We start from the raw sequence: 21,848 nt of genomic DNA on the forward strand, positions 1-21,848 counted from the left end.
TTGATGTTCCGATGCCTTCAGGGCTTTTCTTTGGAGATCTCATGCTGATGCCAACTGCTGTTTCCACTGTATGAATATTTTCCAAGAGGGCATTTGGTGCAGTGGGGGAAGAGGTGTGTCCAGGTGGACAAGAGGCCAATGGCAGCTGGGCTGGATCAGGAATTGTGTGTCCAGCAGGAGCAGGGCAGGGATTGTCCCTCTGTGCTGGGCACTGAGAGGCTCCTGCAGGGCTGTGTCCAGTTCTGGTGCTGCAGGAGAGACCTGGAGGGGCTGCAGAGTGTCCAGGGCAGGAACAGAGCTGGGAAGGGGCTGGAAAACTGCTGAGGGAGCTGGGAAAGAGCTGAGGCTGGAGCAAAGGAGGCTCAGGGGAACCTTGTGGCTCTGCACAGCTGCTGCCAGGAGGGGACAGCCGGGGGGTCAGGCTGTGCTCCAGGGAACAGGGACAGCAGGAGAGGGAACAGCCTCAAGCTGGGCCAGGGGAGGCTCAGCTTGGCCAGCAGCAGGAATTTCTGCATGGAAAGGGTGCTCAGGCCTTGGCAGGAGCTGCCCAGGGAGGTTTGCAGTCCCCATCCCTGCAGGTGTCCCAGGAAGGCCTGGCTGTGGCACTCAGTGCTCTGGGCTGGGGACAAGGTGCCCATTGGGCACAGCCTGGCCTTCATGGGCTGGAAGGGCTTTTCCAGCCTCAACGATTCCATGATTCTAAGCATATCACGTGCCAGGAAACAGACATCTAGGATCCATGGATTTGGGTGGCTCATTTCCAGCGTTTCAAACGGTGCTGGCAGGGACACATCAGCACATTTCCTGTCACCTTCATCCCGCGGATCAGCGAATCCAGCAGGGCCTCGGCTGCTCCAGGCCGCACTGATCCATGAGGAGATTCCTTCCACCTGGCCTGGAACAGACACTCCCTCAGAACTCCTGTTGCATGTTTAGTGCTGCTGGGAGGATGAAAAGCCAACAAAAGCCCCAAGCCAAGGGGACTGTGTCCATGTTTACAGCTGCAGATCCGTGGGGATGCGGGGTGTGGAGCCAGGCTCCCCGCAGCTCTGAGCCTCCTGTGGGAAGCAGCAGCCCCGTTCCACTCTGATTTCAACCAGCAGGAGACTTGCAGCGAGTTTATTTGAATATGGGCCCCCCAAAGGCATCTTCAGTTCGTAAGGAGGATGGATATTACCAGGCACGTTGAATACAGATGAGGAGGAAGTCTCATTAAGTCAAGGACGGTTGACACTTTTCCAGATCATCAGCCAAATGTAGATGTAGGGAGATGCTGGAATATTTCCATGATCAGCAGGCAGCAGAAGTTTAAAATGTGGTTATTTTCTCCCTCCATCGCAGGCTCGTTCTTGCCTGTCACTGAAGTTTTGATGGGCAGCCACAGGACCCAAAATTCCTGTGCTTGCAGGAAGCCAAGAGCCACAGGAACAAATGCATCAAACCTCTATTTTGTCCAAAAGATTTTCATCTTTTTACAGAGGACAAGGTGGAAAGCTTTGAATATAGAATATGAAAGTGTTTGGAGACTCAAAAGTCCTGAATGCTACTGAGTAAATCAATTTTTATTTCTACATGCAGTGCTAATGCCCCATCCACCTCAAGCTGAGCACAGCAGAAAGACTTTTGAGGGAATCAGAAAGGACTGAATTGACCCAAAATCTTCTATAAAAGTTTCATTTTCTGTGGAGATTTTTCAATGGGAAATAGTAAAAGAAATTTCTTTCTGCATGTTTTAATTAGGTTCTTATTAACACCACTTTTCTCTATGGAAAAAAAGAAAGAACACATCAAACCAAAGCAAATGATCAGCTTAATTTTTTTCCATGGAATCATTAAGCTTGGAAAAGACCTTCAGGGTCACCGAGCCCAACCTTTGGCCAGACACCCTCATGTCAACTAGGCCAAGAGCTAACAGATAAGTTTTTTTACCTTCTGTTTGGAAATACTTCACGGATAATTCTTAAGGTTTTATTTTAAATTTGTGATTTGGAGGCAAAAGGTTGGGTGTTGGTTTTTAGGTCTGGGTTTTTTTGGAGGTTTTGTTTGTTTGTTTGTTTGTTTTTTGGAGTTTTTTTTGGGATTGGTTTGGTTTGTTTATTTGGTGGTGTACTTTCTTAAAGTTTTCAATATTTTATGACCAGATTGGTCAGACACGCAGACTAGATAGGAAATTATTCCTTCACTGAGTGACACCTCAGCAATCTGCAGGTCTAGAAGAAGTACATACCTTGAGGATGTCTTCATTTGGTCTCTTCTCTTGGACTCCCCAGAACTTTAGCCCTTGGGGTGGCAAAGCTAGGGATTCAAGCGCAACTCGATTCACTTCAACACACTCAAAGCACTTTGCTCACTTAGTGCCCCTTTACAGCACAATTACATTAAAAACAGTGACAAAACAATCATAAATTGCTGCCCTTTTCTATTTTAGACCAATCTGAGCCGAGCACAGTGCAGAAATATTTGCACTAGCAGTGTCCACAGTTGGAAATTGCGAGGATTTCCCATCCAGCCCAAGCACCGCGAGCTCTGCTGCTGACAGACCATGCTGGTACCTCCAGTGTTTTTGGCAATAATTTGGGATGCTCTGCTCCATATTTCCATGGTCAGAGCACACAGATGTGAGCAGGACACACACAAGGAGGCACTTAGCAAGGCGGCTGCAATGCTGTTGTGTTAAACCCCCCGACTGTAGTATTCAATCATTTATGCTTTGGATAAAACAAGCAATATCACTTCTCACAGAATCACAAGATGCAACAAAGTAATACGAGCTGACAGCTCCCACGTAACAAGCTTTTTTTTCCTCTAGAGAAAGACCTGGAATAACTTTTTTCCTCCCATTTTTCCTATTATGGAAAAAGTTGGGTTTTTTCCCCCCCCAGTTTTTACGCAAGCAACGAATTTCCGTAAGAGCTGCTCCCAAATGGACTAAAGATCCATTCCTAAGGAGGAAGTGAAGGAACATCAACGCATTTCTTCTGATCCAAAAAATATTGAAGCTGAACCAAAACCTCCTGGTGTGAGATGAACCAAATGCTGAGAGTCCCGGGTGGGTTTGGTTCAGAGCACTCTGCACCTTTCTGGCTCTTTGCCCCATGGAAGCAAAAAAAAGGTGAGTGAACCCCAATTTTTTTCCAGAAGTGTGACCCCTACTTTCCTTTTCTTTTTTCCCAAGGCACAAGAAGACATTGCTCAGAGGATGGCACTGACATGATTATGACACTCAGGGAAAACCACAGCAAAAGGTGATGGAAGCAGACATCACAAATAAAGGCAGAAGACCCTTTTATTTCGCATAGACAAAATGCAAAGAGTGTCTCATTAAATTAATATTAAAAAAAAACCCAAACCAATCTCCTCACTCCACTGACATCACTCATCCTAATTAACAACAAAAAAAGAACAATCAAGGACCCATTTTCTAATTAAAAAAAAAAAAGTGCAAACATGACAAAAGACTTTTTGTTTTTCCAAATCAATGTTCCTGTTGAATTCACAAAGAGGGTGATTTTCTTTTTTTTTTTTTTGTGATTCTTTTTTCCCTTTTAAATCTTGTCTGATGGAACTTCCAGTTAAAATGTTTTTGTTAAGTCTCCATGCACTTCGTAGAAAATCAGTAAAAACACAAACGCTTGTGAAGATCAGAAAACTGGACTCTTTTACCCAAAAATTCAGATGTCCAGTCAGATGAAGCTCACACTCAGACAGAAAAAAAGCAAGAGAGTCTTTGCACTGTCTGTCATTCATATTAATTTTTTTTGTCAAATATTTTGGCAATCTTCTTCTTTAATTATAAATATTGGAATTCAATAAAAAAAAGGTAGCTTTCATTGGATTTTTTTTTTCCCCCAGTGTAAATATTTACAGCCACTGTCCAACCATGCTCTTTTCGTTATACCAGGGTGTACGATTTTGCGTAGGGATTGTTTCCTTTCAAGTGGCCCCGGGAGTCCAGCAGGGATTCTTGGGAGCTGCTCATTTTTGCTTGAGCCTGTCCTAGCTCAGCTCCTTCTCGCTGAGGTAGCGTTGCCACAGCACCAGGTTGCCATGACTGGACATCTCTCGTGGAGGATGTCTCCATGGGGATCGGCTCCAGCACGGTGGGACGCTTCAAGGTTCGGCTTTTCTGTGGCTCCAAGCAGGCTTGCCCCAAACCCAGGTCTCTGCTCGTGCCCTGCACGCCACGGTTCAATAAAAAGTCCATCCTAAGGTAGGGTGGCAAATGCATGAGATCACCTGGGGAGGAAAAACAGAAAAAAATGAGTGTTTTGAGTCGTGTGTTGCGTGAGACGCACCTGGAGGGAGAGAATCGAGCTAGTTTGGCCATCAAAGTGGAAGACCTGTGATCAGAATTTATATAGATAGATATATTTATATCTTATTTATAACATTGATTATTTCTTGGCCATTTACTACACTATGATCTTACGGAGTCATGCAACAAACTCCTCATGGGCAGATCCATCAGAATTCACTGTTGATATTTGTTTTCACCGTAGAATGACCACAAAGAGGGGTGTGTTGTGCTTTGCATGCACTCACAGCATGAAAAAGATAAAATGAAAAGACCAGGAGCTTTTTCTGAAAATCTGAAAAGAAAAAGTCTTGGTTTTCCTTGGTCAAAACTTGGGAAATGTGGAGGTTCAGTAGATTTCTGTTTCTTATTTTCCGTTTTAAATGGAAACCTTCACAGTTCCAATTAACAAGCCTCAATCTTGAGTAGAATGACTAAACTATTTAAAATGGATGCAAGAGTGTTAAGGCAGTTGTCTTAAAGAGATTTCTGAATAAAACAGAAACATTCTGGTCCTCGTATAACAAAATTTCACTGTCAACCATCATCAGTGTGTTTAATTCAATAATAATTTTTTACCACTGTGACCAACAAGATGCTGCTGGTTTTGTGGTAACAAAATGCTTCCAAGCTCATGAATCAACCCTCTCCTCTGTTCTGTATTGCTAAGAAAATCTCTTATTCATTATTTCCCCCAATTCCTGGGCCTCTTAGGCATTCATGACGTCCCTTCAAGGAAACGAGAGGCAATCAGGCACAAAATGACATTCCCTTCTAGAAATATTTGGTGGTGTAACCTCACCTATGTATGGAAAAAAAAAAAGGACAGGAGCATTCAGAACTGTGTTTTCCCTTCTTTACAGATCTCTGCAGGTATGTAGCTTCTTTTTTTTATGGTTGATATCAAAACCAGAGTCTCATCTACAGATGGGATGCATTCTGAATGTTTAAAGGAGACTCTTGGCACTGCACCACCTGTGTAGCTCTACATGAGCTATTTACAGCAGCAGAAATTAAGGCTGACCTGTGCCAGTGGCATAAACAACAGACCAGGAAAGCAGTTCTTCATAATAAAACAGTGTATAACAATTTTGTTTTTTTCTAGCCCAGATAAAAGCTGTCCAGTGACCTAAAATAAAACAAGTCCTGTGCTTTCTCACAGAAGTCAAGGCACTGCAAGTCTTACCTAAAAGACCAACAGCATCTGCTCTATCCATAATTCCAGGTCACAGACAGAGAATTGCTGAGGAGTTACATTTGGCCAGAATCTCTGTTTATTCCTATAGAAATCCCCCAGGCACTGTGTAACACCATATGTTTTATTCTGGATGCATCTCCAGCACAGACTTGTGGTGTTGAACCCCCGTGGAGTGAGATGGGAGTAGCTCAAGATGAGGCTGACACACACCGTGGAGTTGGAGGGAGAGGGGGAGGTTTGTGATGATAATCACACTGATTGCCTCTTGAAAAAGGAGTCCTGTTAGCTTTAATTGGTTTTACTTCTTGGTTTGCCTGATTCTCCTGCAGTACCTTTCGCACCAAGCACAACCTGCACATCAGAGCTATTTCAGCTCTGGGGTGGAGGAGAGCAGGACATGGGCACAGGAGCAGGGAGGTATCAACTCACTGAATTTATCCACTGGCATTGAGCTGAGCTGCTCATGGGGACATCTGTGCTGTCCAACACTTCCCTGTCCCCTTGGCACACCTCAGCTCCTTTGCTTCTGTATCCCCTTGTAGCCCAAGTCGTTCCCAAATGCAGCTGTGGGGTTGGCTTGCTCCAGAGAGCATTCCCCATGCAGGGAGGAGCCATCCAGGATGGGAGATTCTCTCTGGGGCTGTCTTGTGCAGCACTGCAGTATCCTGGAGAAGGAGCTCTGTTCCTACCCCACTCCTCCCCAGAGGGAGAGAGACAGGAGTGTAGGAGTGAGTGTGATGCCTCCACACCTTTCTCTGCCCACTAATGAAGGGTTTGAGGAGCTCAGTTTGGCTGCCTCAGCTGTGGGGTTTCACTGTCAGGGTCCCAGTGAAGACAGGCAGGAAAATGCACCTCTGAGATGGCAATAGCAAGTGTGAGAACTTTGTGGCTATTATAATGCCAAAGTGATGACTTCTCTCTTGGGCATGTTTAGAGACTGCTGGGGTCAGAAAGGGGGTTTCTCTCCCACTCCCATGCTAATTAGGGGTTCCAGAGCCCCTGCAGAAGAGGAACAATTTTTTTTTTTTTTTTTGTTGAACCCAGTCCTGGAGCACTTCTGCTCTGGAGATAGGATGGGAGAGCTGGGGTTGTTCAGCCTGGAGAAGAGAAGGATCCAGAGAGGCCTTAGAGCCCTTCCAGTGCCTAAAGGGGCTCCAGGAGAGCTGCAGAGGGATTTTTCCCAAGGTCATGGGGTGATTGGACAAGGGGGGAATGGCTGCAAAGTGCCAGAGGGCAGGGAGAGATGGGATCTTGGGAATTAGGAATTGTTCCCTGGCAGGGTGGGGAGGCCCTGGGATGGAATTCCCAGAGAAGCTGTGGCTGCCCCTGGATCCCTGGCAGTGTCCAAGGCCAGGTTGGACATTGGGGCTTGGAGCAGCCTGGGACAGTGCAAGGTGTCCCTGCCATGGCAGGGGATGGAATGAGATCATCTTTGCCATCCCTTCGACCCCCAACCACTCCACGTCTCCATTTCCCACAAGAACCATCCTTTCCCCAGCGCTGCCTGCGAGGAGCTGCCACTTTGTTCACACCATCCAGGCCATTTCATCCCCACTCCCCCTTTCTGCTGCATTTTCTGCTTTTTGGTTGACTTTCCAGGAAGGAGGTGGTGCAGAGCAGCAGCTGGAGCGTGGCTCATTGTCAGCTCCCCGTGGATACCTCACTGTGCTGCTCCTCTGCCTTGGAACATTTGCTGCTTCTTGAGAGCCACAGATATGAGTGGACTATAAAAAAGATGAGCATTGAACCTTAGAGAGATGGAGGTTGGTTTTCAAGCTGCTGTCTAGACATTTCTCAAGTGTATTTAAGAGCTTTGGGCTATGTAAAAAAGACTTTTTTTCCCCCCTCCTTAAATCTGCATAAGAAAGCATAGTCAATAATCTGTGTAAACAATATGCAGTCATATCACTGCAATCCTCTAAATGTCTGGGGGCAAAGTTCCAACAGGATTTCAGTAATGAGAAACCACGGAGTGTAACTTGTTCTCCAAAGCTGGGAACTCAAAGCACAATCTCTGACACGGCTTATGCAGAAGCCTCATTATTTGATGCGATGTACACATTTTCCCATCATAAAAAGTGCCAGTGCTACTTCTTATCTGCAAGGAGCATCTCTCCCTGCAACGGCTTATAAAGCAGAGCACATTATTAACATCGCTGGAAAAGAAAAATTTTGAGAATGGAACTTTTTCTTCTGTGCTAGGGTTGAAATGGTCTCACAGGATGAAAAAAAAAAGGTCTTTGATTTAGAAGAACTAATGGGTTTCTGACTTGAAAACACAATCTTTGAAATAGAACCACAGGGGTTCACCTTTGCCATTCTTACATCAATTCTGAAGGCATTTTTGAGCAGGAAAAGAGCTTCTTGCTGTATCTATGGAGTTGCTTGGGAAGACTTTGGTTCTTATCCTCTGGACCCAACAGTGATGGCATTTTTTGGGTTTCTTGCTATTCATCTGAATGATGTTTTTTTTCAGGCAAAGCATTACGAAGTTTCAGGATGGTTCATTGCCTTTGATGCTCTAATTACCTCTTTTCAGCTGTGTTTGTGCCTTATTAGTAATGAAAGCAAACCTTTCAAGTGCATGAGCACTGCAAATGAGCATGTTTAATAATTCATGCATTTTGGCTTAATTAGTACAAAAGACATTCTAAAACTATAGTTTTCTGATGCATTTTTTAAAATGGGGTTTGGACTGGATGATCCTCAGAGGTCCTTCCCACCCTGACCCTTCAGTGATTCTGCAATTTTTAAGAAAGAAGAACTTGCTGTTAAGAACATCGAGTTTGTACAGAAATAATAAACATCCAGTCAAATCTGAATGCTGCAATTTAAGCCAGAGCTACCTCAGTTGTTTTTTTTCTAATGGCCAACCCTCTAATGAATTATTTAGTATAGTACATTAAGGAAAATGTTAGTTCAAATAAATATTTGTAAACAAATGCTAAAAATCACTTACTGTGATATTTACCATAAGCAACACGAAAAAGGGAGTATTTTCTGACTTAACGCAACACTGAATAAAAATAATTTATCCTTATTTCAGTACAACTAAGCTGATAAAAACACCTTGCAGAAAAACAATAGATATTTTTAGCCTCATTCTAGAGGTCAGCTTCAGGTGTGGGAAGGGTTGAGATGAATTTGACAGGCTACATGTAGGGAAAAACATCACTGCTGACTTTTTCTTGGATTTTATTCAAGATAGCTGTCTTGTCTGCAGAACTAAACCAAGCTGAGAAGCACTCCTTTCTCCCAAAAGATTTACCTCATTCCTCTTTCAAATGCCAGAGAGCTTGCATGGTTTTGGTTTTTTTTTTTTTTTTTGGCTTTCATCTACTCTGGAAAAAAAAATCTAAGGATTTGTGCTATTTTCAATACAAGGATCATCACAGACTGCAAAAAGGATGCTCTTACCAAGTTTTTACATGAGAGCTCTGTGCATTTTCTCATGAATCAGAACCTCCACTAAAGCAAAAGCAATTTGTCTTCACAACACTCCAGCAGAGATACCATCAGTGACGGTGACAGCCTGAGGTTTTCAAGTTTTGGTTGCCATGTGGAGGAAATTCCGTGCTATTTGGGAGATTATCTCAGTAAATTTTGTGCAGTTGGGCTGGTGACTATGCCAGGCTGTTTTATTTAACAAAGGCAAGAATAAGACAGCTTGAATTGGGCATTCACACATCTTGCTTCAAGAGGAGAGTGGGTAAAAAAAAAAGCTGGCAGAGATCTCTCTGGGATGATCCCATGGGATCAGGAATCATGCCAGGGTTGAATCCATGCAGCCCAGGCAAGGTGTTGATGTAATTATGTAGATTTGGGAGTAGAAAATGACCTTTTGCAGTGTACAAGGGATGTGGAATCTCACTCTTGGCTTCTCCTGACTTTGGAAGGGGAAGCACTGATGGGATATTTTATTTTCCTTTGAAAGGAAGCAAAGGAGGCAGAGCTGCTGATGTAGTTCTAAGCTCAGGTTTATGCTGATTAAAAAATTCAGTGGGTTTTTCCAGCTCACTAGCACAGTAAATAAATCAGTGAAGCCTTTGCTGCTGCTCACAGGCTGTTTTTCAGGGCAAAGACTGCCCATAAGGAAAAACTTGCATTAGAAACGAGGAAAGAGCCGAGGGTTTGCAAGGTCAAGGTGAGAAGTTAGCTGAACAAAAAAAGAGTGTAAGTGATGCTTTGTCACATCCAGAACTGACACACCATTAAAAGTTAGCAGGCAAAGCTTTCTTGGACAGCAGCAGCTTGGTCTGAAGCCAGGCTGATAGCAGCAGTAACATTTCTCACAATTGCTGCTGTCAGGGGTGGAGACCTGCTGCTGCTCCTCTCTGTCCATCTCGTGTCCGTGGATCCTGCAGAGATTCCGCACTGCGGGAATCCTCCCCGCACCAGGGCCACTCCTGCAGGGCTCACAGCACTCTGCAGCAGCACTTAATGAGCAAGAAAGCCAATTATTTGGTTACCTTGGTCCTGTGTGCTGCTCAGCCAAGCAGGAAGAGCAAAGAGGATCAGTCCTGCACCTCCTTGCTTGGCTAATCCAGGTCCCGGGATCTGCCCAGTGGGGAATTGTCTTCCCAATTAATTGGATAATTGTTATTTTCTTGCAGTAAAATGCCACGAGTGAAGAGTAAAAATTTCTGAAGTGTGCTTTGAATTCCACTCTCTAGAGCATGGATTGATCAGTAATGGAAATGGAGATGGAATTTCCACATGCCAATTACTGACTGGCCAAATGAATGAGAACCCAGCTCACTCTCCGTTGACAGGAGCACACCATTATCAGCACATCCAGGAGCTCACAGGCCTCCTTCTGAGGCCACTTTTTCAAGACAAAAGACCAGATTTAATAATTCTCTAAGGTGATCCAGAATAAATGGCAGAAGGTCTGAGAACTTGAATTACACTCTCAGGAGCAGCCATGCAGCAGAAGGGGAAAGGAAGGAGGGAGGAGACATTTCTCATTAGTGATAAAGCTGCTGTGAGAGCAGACATGTGCTCCTCCCTTCTTCAGAGCAGCTCCAACCTCTGCTCAGATGCCCAAGAAAAAGCATTGAAGTGTTCAGAATTTGGGGGGCACTTTTAACCTGGCTGAATGCAGGATGTGGGACAAAGCCAAGGTGTCTGGATGCAATTCAGCTGCCAGCCTGCCCTTCTTGGCTCTCTGGTCCAAATTATCACATCCTCTGGGCTTCTTACTGGGTTTCAGCAGGCAGCAAAACACCTTTATTTGATATTTGGGATTACCAAAATGTTAGAGAAATAGCCAAGTTTCCCATTTCCAGATGGAGAAATCAGAATTCCCTGTCACCCCTGCAGGGCTGTACTTTATAGCTGGCACCTTCTCCACAAAAACTGCACCCTCATAGAGGCTTTGGAGATCTATAACACCCAATTAAAGGTTTCACGTTGCAGTCTGCTAGAACTAGCATTTTCATAAAAATACTCCAAATACCAGCTGTGATTCACAGAGCAAAATAAAAACAACAGTTGCTGTTGACTACAATCGTTGGAGTTATCTCTTAAGGAACACTAGGGTATCAGTAAATCTGTAGTTCAGGAGCCAAATTTGCTGCTGCCATAAATCAGTGGCTCTATTGATTTCAGCAAGACTATAAATTGATTTCTACTTACTGGAGATTAGGTTTAAGTGACTGAAAATGAGGATTCCAACTAATGTGGACTTTTTTTTTTTAAAGGTGATTCATTTTGTTATTTAGATTTAAGCCTTCTGATTCCAAGAAAAAGCCTTTGATCAAGATGTCTAAAAGCAAAAGCCTGACTGCTGTAGCTGAACTGAGATCATACATCTGAAGTGCCTCGACAAAACAGACTCTGCAGCTGCCTGAGAGGATGGCAGGAATCTTGATTATCACATTGTTACCTCTTCCTGGAAGATCTAATGGAGCAGGAATTGAAGCACGTTTTCATTCTGCATTTCTCTGAGCAAAACTTGGGTCTTTTATACAGTGCTGTGCTTTCAAAATACCTGGCAGATGCTTTGTCCCTTTCAGAAGTAACTTTAAGGAGAGCTGACATATTTTTAAGGGCTTCTCTGAAACCGAGCTGAGTAAGGAAGGAAGAATTGATTAACTGCAGGGGTCAGATAGATTGAGACCCAGTGGATATGTGGTGTAGATGTCCAGCCTCAGAGGGCTGGTGCACCTGCACAACTGATCCCTTCCTGTTTGCCTTTAATCAGGTGTCTAAGTTATAAAAACATGTAAAAGGGGCCTCACTGTGTAAATCAATACCCACTCCAGGACTCAAGTCAGCAAATTTGTCAATAAATAATGCAATGGTGATAGAAAAGGTGAGTCCAGGAGTGCTCCTTTTCCATCTGCACCTTGTCACGCAAGCAGCTTCATGCATTTTTAAGGATCTTCTGAGACACCACTCTCCTGCCCAGTGGCTGGGAAAACTTGGAAAACAGTGCTGAAAACCTTGGTGAGGTGCCCCTGGTTACCCAGGCTGGAGTTTTCAAACTCATTTTCTAGTCCTGGGTGCAGTGAACAGAAACTGTTCAATTATACATCACTTCAGCTGAGGGTTCAATCGATCGTGACTCCATGGAAACAGGTTTATTCCTGAGATCTGTTGGGAGCCTGGATTCAGCACAGAGGCTGGAGAGGTGAGGAGTATTCTGGGCTCACTGGAATCAGCAGGAGCTGCTCTGTTGACCTCGACAGGCTCTGAGAATTCTCTGAATTCAGGGATAAACCTGACCATGCCACGGCAACGGGAAAGCAAAACACTCTGCTGACAGAGCTGGGCAGGTCGGGCTGCAGCAGGGAAACCAAATCAGCACTGCCCTGCTGGATTAGGGGCTGAATTAGTGTAACTCAGTCTCCCCGTGTCCATCAGTCTCAACCACCTGAGTGACGCTGACGAGGTGCATCACTGCGTTTTTGTTAATTAATCCCCTGGGAGCAGAGGTTCTCACTGCTCTCATGTTGAAATTGAGGATGCTGACAATCCTGAAATCCACCTGCAGAGCAAGCTTTAAAGGGCAGCACAGAAAGCTCTTTCATGGATGGCACAGGCTGTCAGTACAGTCAGATTAAGACTGTGCTGTTAAAACAAAAGTTTGTTTCCCTAGTGATATGATTTCCTACTTTTTAATTTCCAAGAAGAGCACTAGCATGACCTTTCTGGCAGGTAAGATTTGGTTTCCATTTTCAGGTGTCGCAGTGCCAGCTCTCCTGCAGAGCTCAGATTACACTCAGGTCCTCTTAGCACGGGGGAAATAACAGAGCCTGGAGTCAGTTAAATCAGGAATAACTGGAAATGTCTGCAAGGACCTTAAAGCAAGGCTGGAGCAGTTCTTGGCTGTGTGGAAACCACTGGGCTGGCTGATAGCAAAAATCACACATGCTGAGTCTCAACACTATCAAGGTGAAATTATTTGGCATTTTCAAAATTTGAAAATATAGTTTTTGTGGAAGTGAGATTCAAGTTAGGGACACTTAACAGAACTGCTCTAAATATCTGTTGTGTTAATTGAACTGGATGCAGCATCTTTGGTTTGATTTGGAACTTTTGCTGGTAGTTTTAGCAATTTAAGATGGAATTTATGGCTGTAAGAACATGAAAGTAGCTGAAAATTTACTGATAAATGTAATCCTTGCTATAGGCATAAAACTCTTCAGTAACTACAGCTCAATCAAATGTCTCTAAAGCTACAGAAAACATGGGTAGTCTACTTTAATAGCTCCAGCTTTTATATATATATGGACCACAAAGCAAATAATCAGCTTTAGAAAACCAAAGTTAAATTAAAATTTTAAAACCTCTCACTTTTAACAAGAAAGATCTTGTTGCTAATCAAAAGATAGGAAATGGGCATTCTTGGGGAGGGGTTTTCTTAACATGCAACTTTTAGTCTAGAAGAAAATAAATAACAAATTATAAGAGTATTGTGAACCAGCACAGTTTGGAACACTGTACTTTTCCAAAGTCAGTGTTAATTTTCTAATCAAAATACAGAATAAATAAGGAAGCAATAGGAAAAGGTAATTGTGCTGCTGCACGCTCCTCACAGAGTCTTTGAGGAATTGGTACCACTTGTTTCTCTCTAATTAAAAAAATCTTCCTAACACCAGTATCACTGATTAATAGATAACAATTGTAAAAATCATTGGAATTACTTTAATCATAGACTCACAGAAAGGTTTGAGTTGGATGCCAAAGATCACCCAGTTCCACCCCCTGCCATGGGCAGGACCTTCCATTATCCCAGGTTGCTCCAAGCCCCTTCCAACTTGGTCTTGTACACTTTTGGGGATGAGGAATCCCCTGCTTCTCTGGCAAACTTGTTCCAGTGCCATCAATGAGTTGAATTTAGCTTGCAAACATATTCTACACTACCTAAAATGGAACTTTCACATCACAATTGCACAGAAACCCTGTAACTGAACAGCTGCCCTATTTAAACCCAAGATTCACACCAATATAATTTTCCTTTCTGATCTCAGAACATTTCAGCTTCTGCTCTGAACCTGTTTAAGCTCATTTTTATTGTACTGGCAAGGTTGAAAAACTTGCAGTGTGAGCCTTCCTGCCTGTAAATCCACCAGAATAAAAATGAAAGCCAACGATATCAAGTATGTAGTCACCTCAAATTAAATGCAGAATTAAGTGGTTTTCATCCCTGCAGAACATTCAGCTTTTCTCAGCTGAAGGAGAAAAAACTCCTGATACTCCACAGAAAGTAAACCTGAGACAAGATAAAGGCAATTTCCTCTCATCACTGATGTGCCATTTCTAGGATAAGCAGCAAATGGCACAGTGTGTCTCTTTGTGACATCCACCTGGTTTTCAACAGTGCAGTAGAAAATAAAAAGGTGTTCCAGGCACAGAAAGATTTAATATGGAAAAATCAGAGATGCTCATCTAGAGGAGTAATTTCAGGATACATCACATAATTGTGAGTATATATACAAGTTAAGAGGCACATTAAGAGTATTTACTACAGTTAAAAATGTAGGCAAGAAGGTTTTTTCCCCACTCACGACTGTTCTGTCTGTTCTTCTGCTTTTCCACCTGCTTATTTTGATTTGTTTCCTTATGTTCTTCTCTCAAAACTGGATCTTGGTCTCCCATTGTGGAGTCAGGGTGGTGATTTCCTTGTTCTGTATACACATTAGATACAATGTGTGTATACATATTCATATTTTTTTATATATATATTCCATTGAATTTGAAATTAGACACTGCCAGTATAAAACTAAAACAGAAAACAACCCATTTCTTAGCCTTTGTGTACTTTGCTGTGGGATTTCTGAATAACAACCACAACAAAAGATACATAGATTACTCTGTGTCTTCGAGAAATTCAGTTTTGGATCTGGAAACTGTGGAATTAGTGGAATTGTTCCCCATTTTCAGTCAATGCAGGGCAATATAACAGGCATGGGGAAAGGAGGCGAAAGGTGAGCTGTCAGGAATCCCAGCCTTTGCTGAATGTGTCTCGGATTCAGGCACAGCCTGTGGAGCTCTGTCAGCAGCTTTCCAGCAGAAATCCAGTCCCTAAATAGACTCCAATCCCTGTGTCAGAGGGAAATAACTCCTTCACCCTTGACCTCACAGGGCAGTGGAAAAGAGTTCACATCTCGGGTTACGGGGCAGACGCTGGAAAAATACTGTGTCTTTTATTGCTGTGCCGTTCTTATTTTTCTCATTATGCTAAGCAGCTTATTTTTAGCTGCAGTGACTGAATTCTGGAAAAGAAGATTTGTTTCTTGAGTTGGATGTTTCAAACAACATTTAGGCACTGCAGGTGATATCCAGACTGCATTTCAGGGACCCTTGTAAATCATTGTTTAATAAAGCTCTTGCGTTCCGTAGCTCAAGGCTTGTCTGCACGTTAAGGCTTTGCTGTTCAATCATCAGGATTAGTCAAAGCGGCGAGAAACTTCTCAATTGGGTCAAGAATGCTAATTAAGGCATCTGAAATACTGAGAGAACCTATCATTCAGCAAAGCTGGGGAGGTTAGATCAGTATTTTTTCCTAGTTTATATGCAGTAGGCTTTAGGGCTAGGCTTGGGATGCTTGACTCAGGTGTAAAAACTCAAAAAGTGTCCAAATTTTACAAGGAGAAGAGCTGGAAAATGGAGAGAGGATGACTCTGCCCTGTCCCACCAACCAGGAGCCCAAGGACAGCAGGAGGAAAATATTCCCAGGGGAGAAGGGGCTTGGAGAAGGTGGAAGGAGCCAGGAAAGCACTCAGGGGCCTTTGACATCTTCATGGCTGTGAAATCAGTCCTTGGAAAATCTTTTTTTCAGAGTCTGCCTCTCCAAAAATGCCTTCTCTCCCCACTCATGAGCAGGTTTCTTTCCACACTGGTTCCTTTCCCCAGCTGAAAGTTTGTAGAGAAACTTCTGAGATATAAAATCTTGTGATGCTTTAAATAGATTTCCAAATCCCCTGAGTGAAATTTCTGCTCTGGAACTGTATTTGGGATGCTTTAGTCCTTCAGGGGTTTTATATTCATGTGATCTTTCCCCACTTTTGAAGAGGTGGGATGGTCAAAAATGACCTTGCAGTTGTTTTGTGACATCAGGTAGTGTCTGCCTGGTCTAAGTCAAACTAACCCTTAAGGATAATGTTGTATATTTAAAAAGGGTTTTTTTTTACTGCTGATTAGCCTGAGGGAAAAATATAATTGGGGGTCTGAGTTTTGCAGTACCCCTGTGGAAAGGAGGTTTCTGCAAATTGCAAGAAATGAAAATTTTCTAGATATTTCCCATTCAAACCCTCATCAGATATTATTTCTTCCAAGCATGAACTCCATTGCCAGGGGATGCAAGTATGTGGCCTGTCCACAAAAAACCTCAGACATAAATAGCACTTGGGAAACAAAGAATATCAAAATATTTCCCAGTTAATAGCTGTTCTTTTCTCCAGCACAATAATTTAGGAGTAAAGAGAAGAAAAAACCCAACAGGCTTCTTGGCTGAGGCTATTACTGAGATTTAAAATTATAATAACGGGAATCTATTTTTAATAAACTGCTCCAGCAATGTTTATTGCAGTTAAGAATAATTGTTATGATAACTCAATTTGTGATTATTATTCTTAAAACAGAAAAAGGGAACATTATTATAAAACTCTTTGAACCTCTACAATTATCTTCCATTTTTCTACATTTCAGCCTCTTTGATGGCACAGTGGGAGGTAGGAAGAGAGTGCATTTCTTTCTAATTTCTGTCCCTTTTTTGGAGGATGAAGGACTGACTCATTTGTCAACCTCACAGGTAAACTCGGGGTTACAATTGTTGAAATGTATGAATATTTATATGAAAAATTGCCTCAGTTTTGCTCTGTTAGAATGATTCCTTGAGGACCTGATCTTCCTAAGAAAACTTGTAGTTAATGACAGCTGTGGGGAGGAGAATAATAATCCCAATCTCAGACTTCTGGGAGTTTTGATGCTGAGAAAGATGCAACAAAAACCATGTATTGCCATCATTTTTACAGCATGAAGAACTTCAACACTGCACAGGAGTTAAGAAGACCCACTTTTGTAAAGGATATGATTTATCCCACAGCTTTAAAATCCCGCTGTGCTGTTTTTACTGCTTCAATTTTCTCTTTTAAGGTTTCTCCTGGGACACATGACTATTCTGATGGCTTCCTGAAAAATGTCACCATCTCCAGTGGGTCACCTTCAAGGCCTGGGCAGATTAGGTCTGACAGCCCTGTACAGTCCACAAAACCTCATGTGCAGGTCTGCATCCATCATTTCACTTTTTGGAAGCTGTGCAGAGGCTGTTGTGAAGCAGCAATTGCAGTTTGGTTGGTGGTTTATAATGGGTGACTATAAAAGGGAAAATAATTATGTTGATAATGATGAACTACAAATAATCACAGAATCATGGAATGGTTTGGGTTGGAAGGAACATTAAAGATCATCCAGTTCCATCCCCTGCCATAGGCAGGATCATCTTCCACTTGACCAAATTGCTCCAAACCTCGTCCAGCCTGGCCTTGAACACTTCCAGGGATGAGGCATCCACAGCTTCTCTGGATAACCTGTTCTACTCTCATTTTCTTCCAAAAATTTGCTTGGGGAGTTGCAAAGCCAAAGCCCAGCTGAAGTTGAATCTGGCCAGGGATGTCAAGGACAAGAGGAAAATCTTCTGTAAGTTTATAGGTGACAACAGGAAGGTCAGGGGAAATGCAGCCCTTTGGCTAGCACAGACCTTTCCCATGAGAATTCTTTCTCTCTTCTTCCTGTGTTTTTATAAACAAAGTTAAAGTTTGGACATTTGTTGAAAGAGTTTCTCAAAATATGGACAGTTCAGGCCTGGCCAGTCAGGCCTAGGGGGAGGCTTCGAACTGACCAATCTGGGTGACCTTTGAAAAGTCTATATAAGTTGGAATTAAATAATAAAATCTTCGTCTTGATGCCACACTTTGAACCTGGATCTTCTTTCTCTGCTAGCGGCTCAACAGCGACATCGCCCAACTGCTGAATGGAACCTGGTGACACAGGACACGGAAAAGGCTGAGACACAGAATGCCTCATTTGCCTCTGTCTTCATTAGCTAGGCCAACCTTCAGGAATTCCAGGTCCAAGGGATCAGGGGAACAGTCTGGAGCAAGAGGCTTACCCCTTGTAGACAAGGATCAGGTCAGGGAATCCTTAAGCAAACTGGGTAATTGTAAATCCATGGACTTTGATGGAATGTGCCTGCAAGGGATGAGGGAACTGGCAGATGCCATTGAGGTCACTCTCATTAGCCTTTGGTTGCTCATGGTGATTGGGAAAAATGCCTGGAGACTGGAATAAAGCAAATGTCACTCCTGACTCCAAGAAGGACAAAAAAAAAGAGGATGTAGGAACCAAGCAGCCTCTCAGCCTCCATCCCTGGAAATTCACCAGTAAACTCCATTGTGAACCTTTTGTGATTTAAGTTGAAGCTTTTTCATTGGGTGGATTTATTTCCAAACATCCCATTTATCCAAATAACTTTTTCTAACAGTCTTTCTGAGGCTGTCTTATAATTGTTGGGGATTTTAAAAGAAAAACAATACTACTTACTGCAAACTCTTGAACCTTTACTGCAACCATCAGTTGCAAAAAGCAGCTGTTTGAAAGGGGAGGTCAGAAAGTAGGAAGGAGGAGGCAAAACTGATTGAAAGTGACATTTTCCGAGAAAGATTGAATTGGCTGAGAAGAAAAGCAAAGCACCATGAAAACAGGTGAAAGTTTTCTTGAAAGAAAAGATTTACTTCATGGAAGAATAAAGGTGTGCTGAAGCAGCACAGTGATTTATATCAAATGTTCTCATCTACTGAAACTAAACACCTTAAGGTTTTTTTTTCCTTCTCCATGTTCTCAAATGGAGAATGACTTTGATTAATTGTATTTGAATCACCAATTACCTCTGGCAAATTTTGTAAAGGGTAGGTAAAAGAAGAAAGATGCCCAGTAACTGTTTCCTCACAGACTTTAACACTAAAATATTTGTCTGTCTGCTACTACTGAAGCTCTTTCTATCCATATGTTCTGTTTAAAACCCTTCATAAAGTGACCTTTAATAATGTGTTATCCAATATTTATGGGCCAGCATTCAAATTGCCCCACTGGAACACTCAATTATGTTTTCAAGGTAATGAAGCTAATTATTAATTTTATAATATATTTGATTTCCTTACTGCAAAGGAAAGCTAGAGCTAATGAAGAAAAGTAGGTAAGAAAAATAAAGCCATTAAAACTAACAGAGCTAAACATGACTACAAGTCTGTAAATCACTGGAGGGGTTCTAAGGTTGTTCCAACCCTGGAAGATTTTTAACTCAAGCACAGGGACCAAATTTTGGCTCTATCTGCCCTCAAGAAAATCAGCTTTATATGGAATATATTAGAATATTTCCAAATACTAAATATGCATAAGTAATGTATTTGGAACATGAAAGGAAAGAGAGCAAGATATTTGTTAAAGAAATGATAAAAAATATCTGTTGACTGCTTGGAAGGAAGGAGTTCAGTTTTGACTCAGCTGTGAATGCAGATGCTTCCCTTTAGCAGAGCAGGGACAAATATTTATCTTACTTCTTTGGAGTTAGAAATGGAAAGTATTTCTATCTTTATCTATTTCTACAGCTCCTGGGTTTGTGGTTCTACTCTGTGACTACACAGAAATCAGCAATTTCTCCCACTATTTTATTTCCTACTTATTTTCCCTCTTATCTATCTGTGTGACACAGTAATTTCCTGCCTTGAGTATTATAACTGTCTACCTTCTGCTTGGGCTTTTTCTTCCCACATTTTTCTTTCAGGTTTCTCTAGGAAAATCCTGGATGCTTTTTTTCTCAGGGTCAGATCCTTCTTTTGAATGACCCTTCCTGGTCCCAGTGTCTACTTTTCATCCCTCTGTCCTCACAACTACTGCTCATTTTGGTGAATATTAGGCAAAAGATCCTATACAGATTATTCATTCCTCTTTTTACCCAGATGAGCACTACTGATTACTTTCTGTTGATCTGAGTAGCATCACTCACACCGGCAAATGTATATACTAGAATAAAATGAAATGAAATAAAGCAAAATAAAATAAGACAAAATAAAATCAAATCATGTTTTCAGAAAGCAAACAAATATAATTATGGCTTTTCCCCATTTGAATTCTCCTCTGCAGTGTCACGTCACATATCCTGTAACAAAGGCTGACAAACCTTCTTAGATTTTATAACGTGCTTGATCTCAGAGTATCACAAACAACTTAAGGTATCACTAGAAACAGCATCTTTGTGATCTGGAAATTTGATTGAGCCCAAGAGTTGAGTGTTGCTCTGGTACCTTCAGCCAACAGGGAGTTGGAGTCTTAATTTTCTCCTTTTTTTTTTATTCCCCCCACATTTAGATATCCTGAGCTTGATATTAGGTGATGTCAGAGTGGAACAGCTCCAGGATGTCACCAAAGGGTTGCTGCAAGTCTGACAAGCCACAAGGCAGAAGGGATAAGCACATCTCCTGCAATCTGTCCTTATGAGCAGTTAATGAGAGCCAACTTTCGCTCCCAAGCACGAAGCACTGCAGCCAGACACGTTTCATTAGAGGCTGGTTGGAGCTGGAGATGGGCAGATGCACCCGCATATGGTCTTATTTATCCCAGAAGGGTCAATTGCCTGATGGCTGCAAGTGTGAGGAGTGGATTTGATGGCTCAGACAGCCTCTTGCTACTCCTAAATTCCTGTGATTTCTACATATCGGGGAATATGCTCCAACACTGCATCAGCTGGGACAAACCCCAATCATCTGCAAGCAGCTAGAAGAGACACTGTGATCTCCCCAGCCTAGAAATGGGGTGAAACCCTCTCCCCAGGGACCAAACCTCCTCACCTGGCCGATGTGCCTTGGGAACAGCCATGTTCATCACTCGCCCCCCGTCCTGAGGCTTGGGCGGCGACGCGGTGAACCGGCAGATGCCCGACTCGGACGGCGTGCTGGACGTCAGGCTGTCCGTGTAGTCGTTGGTCCCTGCGGTCAGCTGCTCCGAGGACGTGTCTGATATGAAGCATTCCGTGATGGTGAACTTGGCGTGCCTCAGCTGCTCTTCCATCTTGGCGTGCTCGTAGGCTCTCGCCAGCTCTTCGTACGTGGAGGAGGCACTTTCTGTGGAGACCATGCTGCTCCTCGCTCGATCTGCGAGCCCAGAATGGGAGCAATGGGAGAGAGAAAACAGCTCTAGAATCCTTGTTGGGAAAAAAGCCATGAGCACAATGTTTCAGAGTAAAGCAGAGAGCCCTTGAAATTGTCGAGGTGATTGGAATTAATCTGCTTCACTACAAATGCCTGCACAAGTGTGACTTTAGTCAGTTTCATTCACTTGACAATTACAGATAATCTAGAGTGAAGTCTTATTCTCCAAGCAGCGTTACATGCCTCAGCATTAAATTAATGATTTTTAAAAAATACCTTTATTACGTGAGAAATGTTACCGTTCTTTGTTAACAAAAATAATTTGCCTTCAAAGTATTTCTAACCCACAAACCAGATTTAGCAAAGTAAGGAACATCTTTACATTCTCTTTTTAACACAGCTCAGAAATATTTCAGTGAGGTGATGTACCGGTGAGAGAGGACAGTCTTTTTGTCCTGTTTCCATCATATATATATATATATATATTTTATTTCGGGAAAGTCCTGAGAACAAAGGTCAAATATAAAGGCAGTAGCTCTCAGATATTGTCTCTCTAGACACCAGGTAAAACACTAACTCATTTCATTCTGAACAAAGGTCTTAAGAAAGCAATATTTGGCAACTACAGCCTGCAGTCATTCAGGTGCCTTTTCTCGATGCTGCTGAAGCTAATGGGGGAATTCATATTTGACACACAGGTTAT

The 21,848-nt window shown here is 42.7% G+C and overlaps 1 protein-coding gene across 1 annotated transcript in view; it reads right to left on the reverse strand.

Annotated features, from left to right (window-relative positions):
* Positions 1 to 3,268: 3,268 nt before the first annotated feature.
* Positions 3,269 to 21,848, reverse strand: part of DSCAM (DS cell adhesion molecule) — a 414,994-nt gene continuing 396,414 nt past the window's right edge. The window contains exons 32-33 of the mRNA XM_085040271.1: positions 20,846 to 21,148; positions 3,269 to 4,236 (exon numbers count right to left, since the gene is read on the reverse strand). Coding sequence (XP_084896397.1) covers positions 3,893 to 4,236; positions 20,846 to 21,148 — 647 coding nt within the window. The 3' untranslated portion in view covers positions 3,269 to 3,892. The remainder of the gene's footprint in view (positions 4,237 to 20,845; positions 21,149 to 21,848) is intronic.

The sequence above is a fragment of the Lichenostomus cassidix genome, chromosome 1 (genome assembly GCF_008360975.1).
Source record: "Lichenostomus cassidix isolate B80296 chromosome 1, HeHo_3.0, whole genome shotgun sequence".
Lineage (NCBI taxonomy): Eukaryota > Metazoa > Chordata > Aves > Passeriformes > Meliphagidae > Lichenostomus > Lichenostomus cassidix.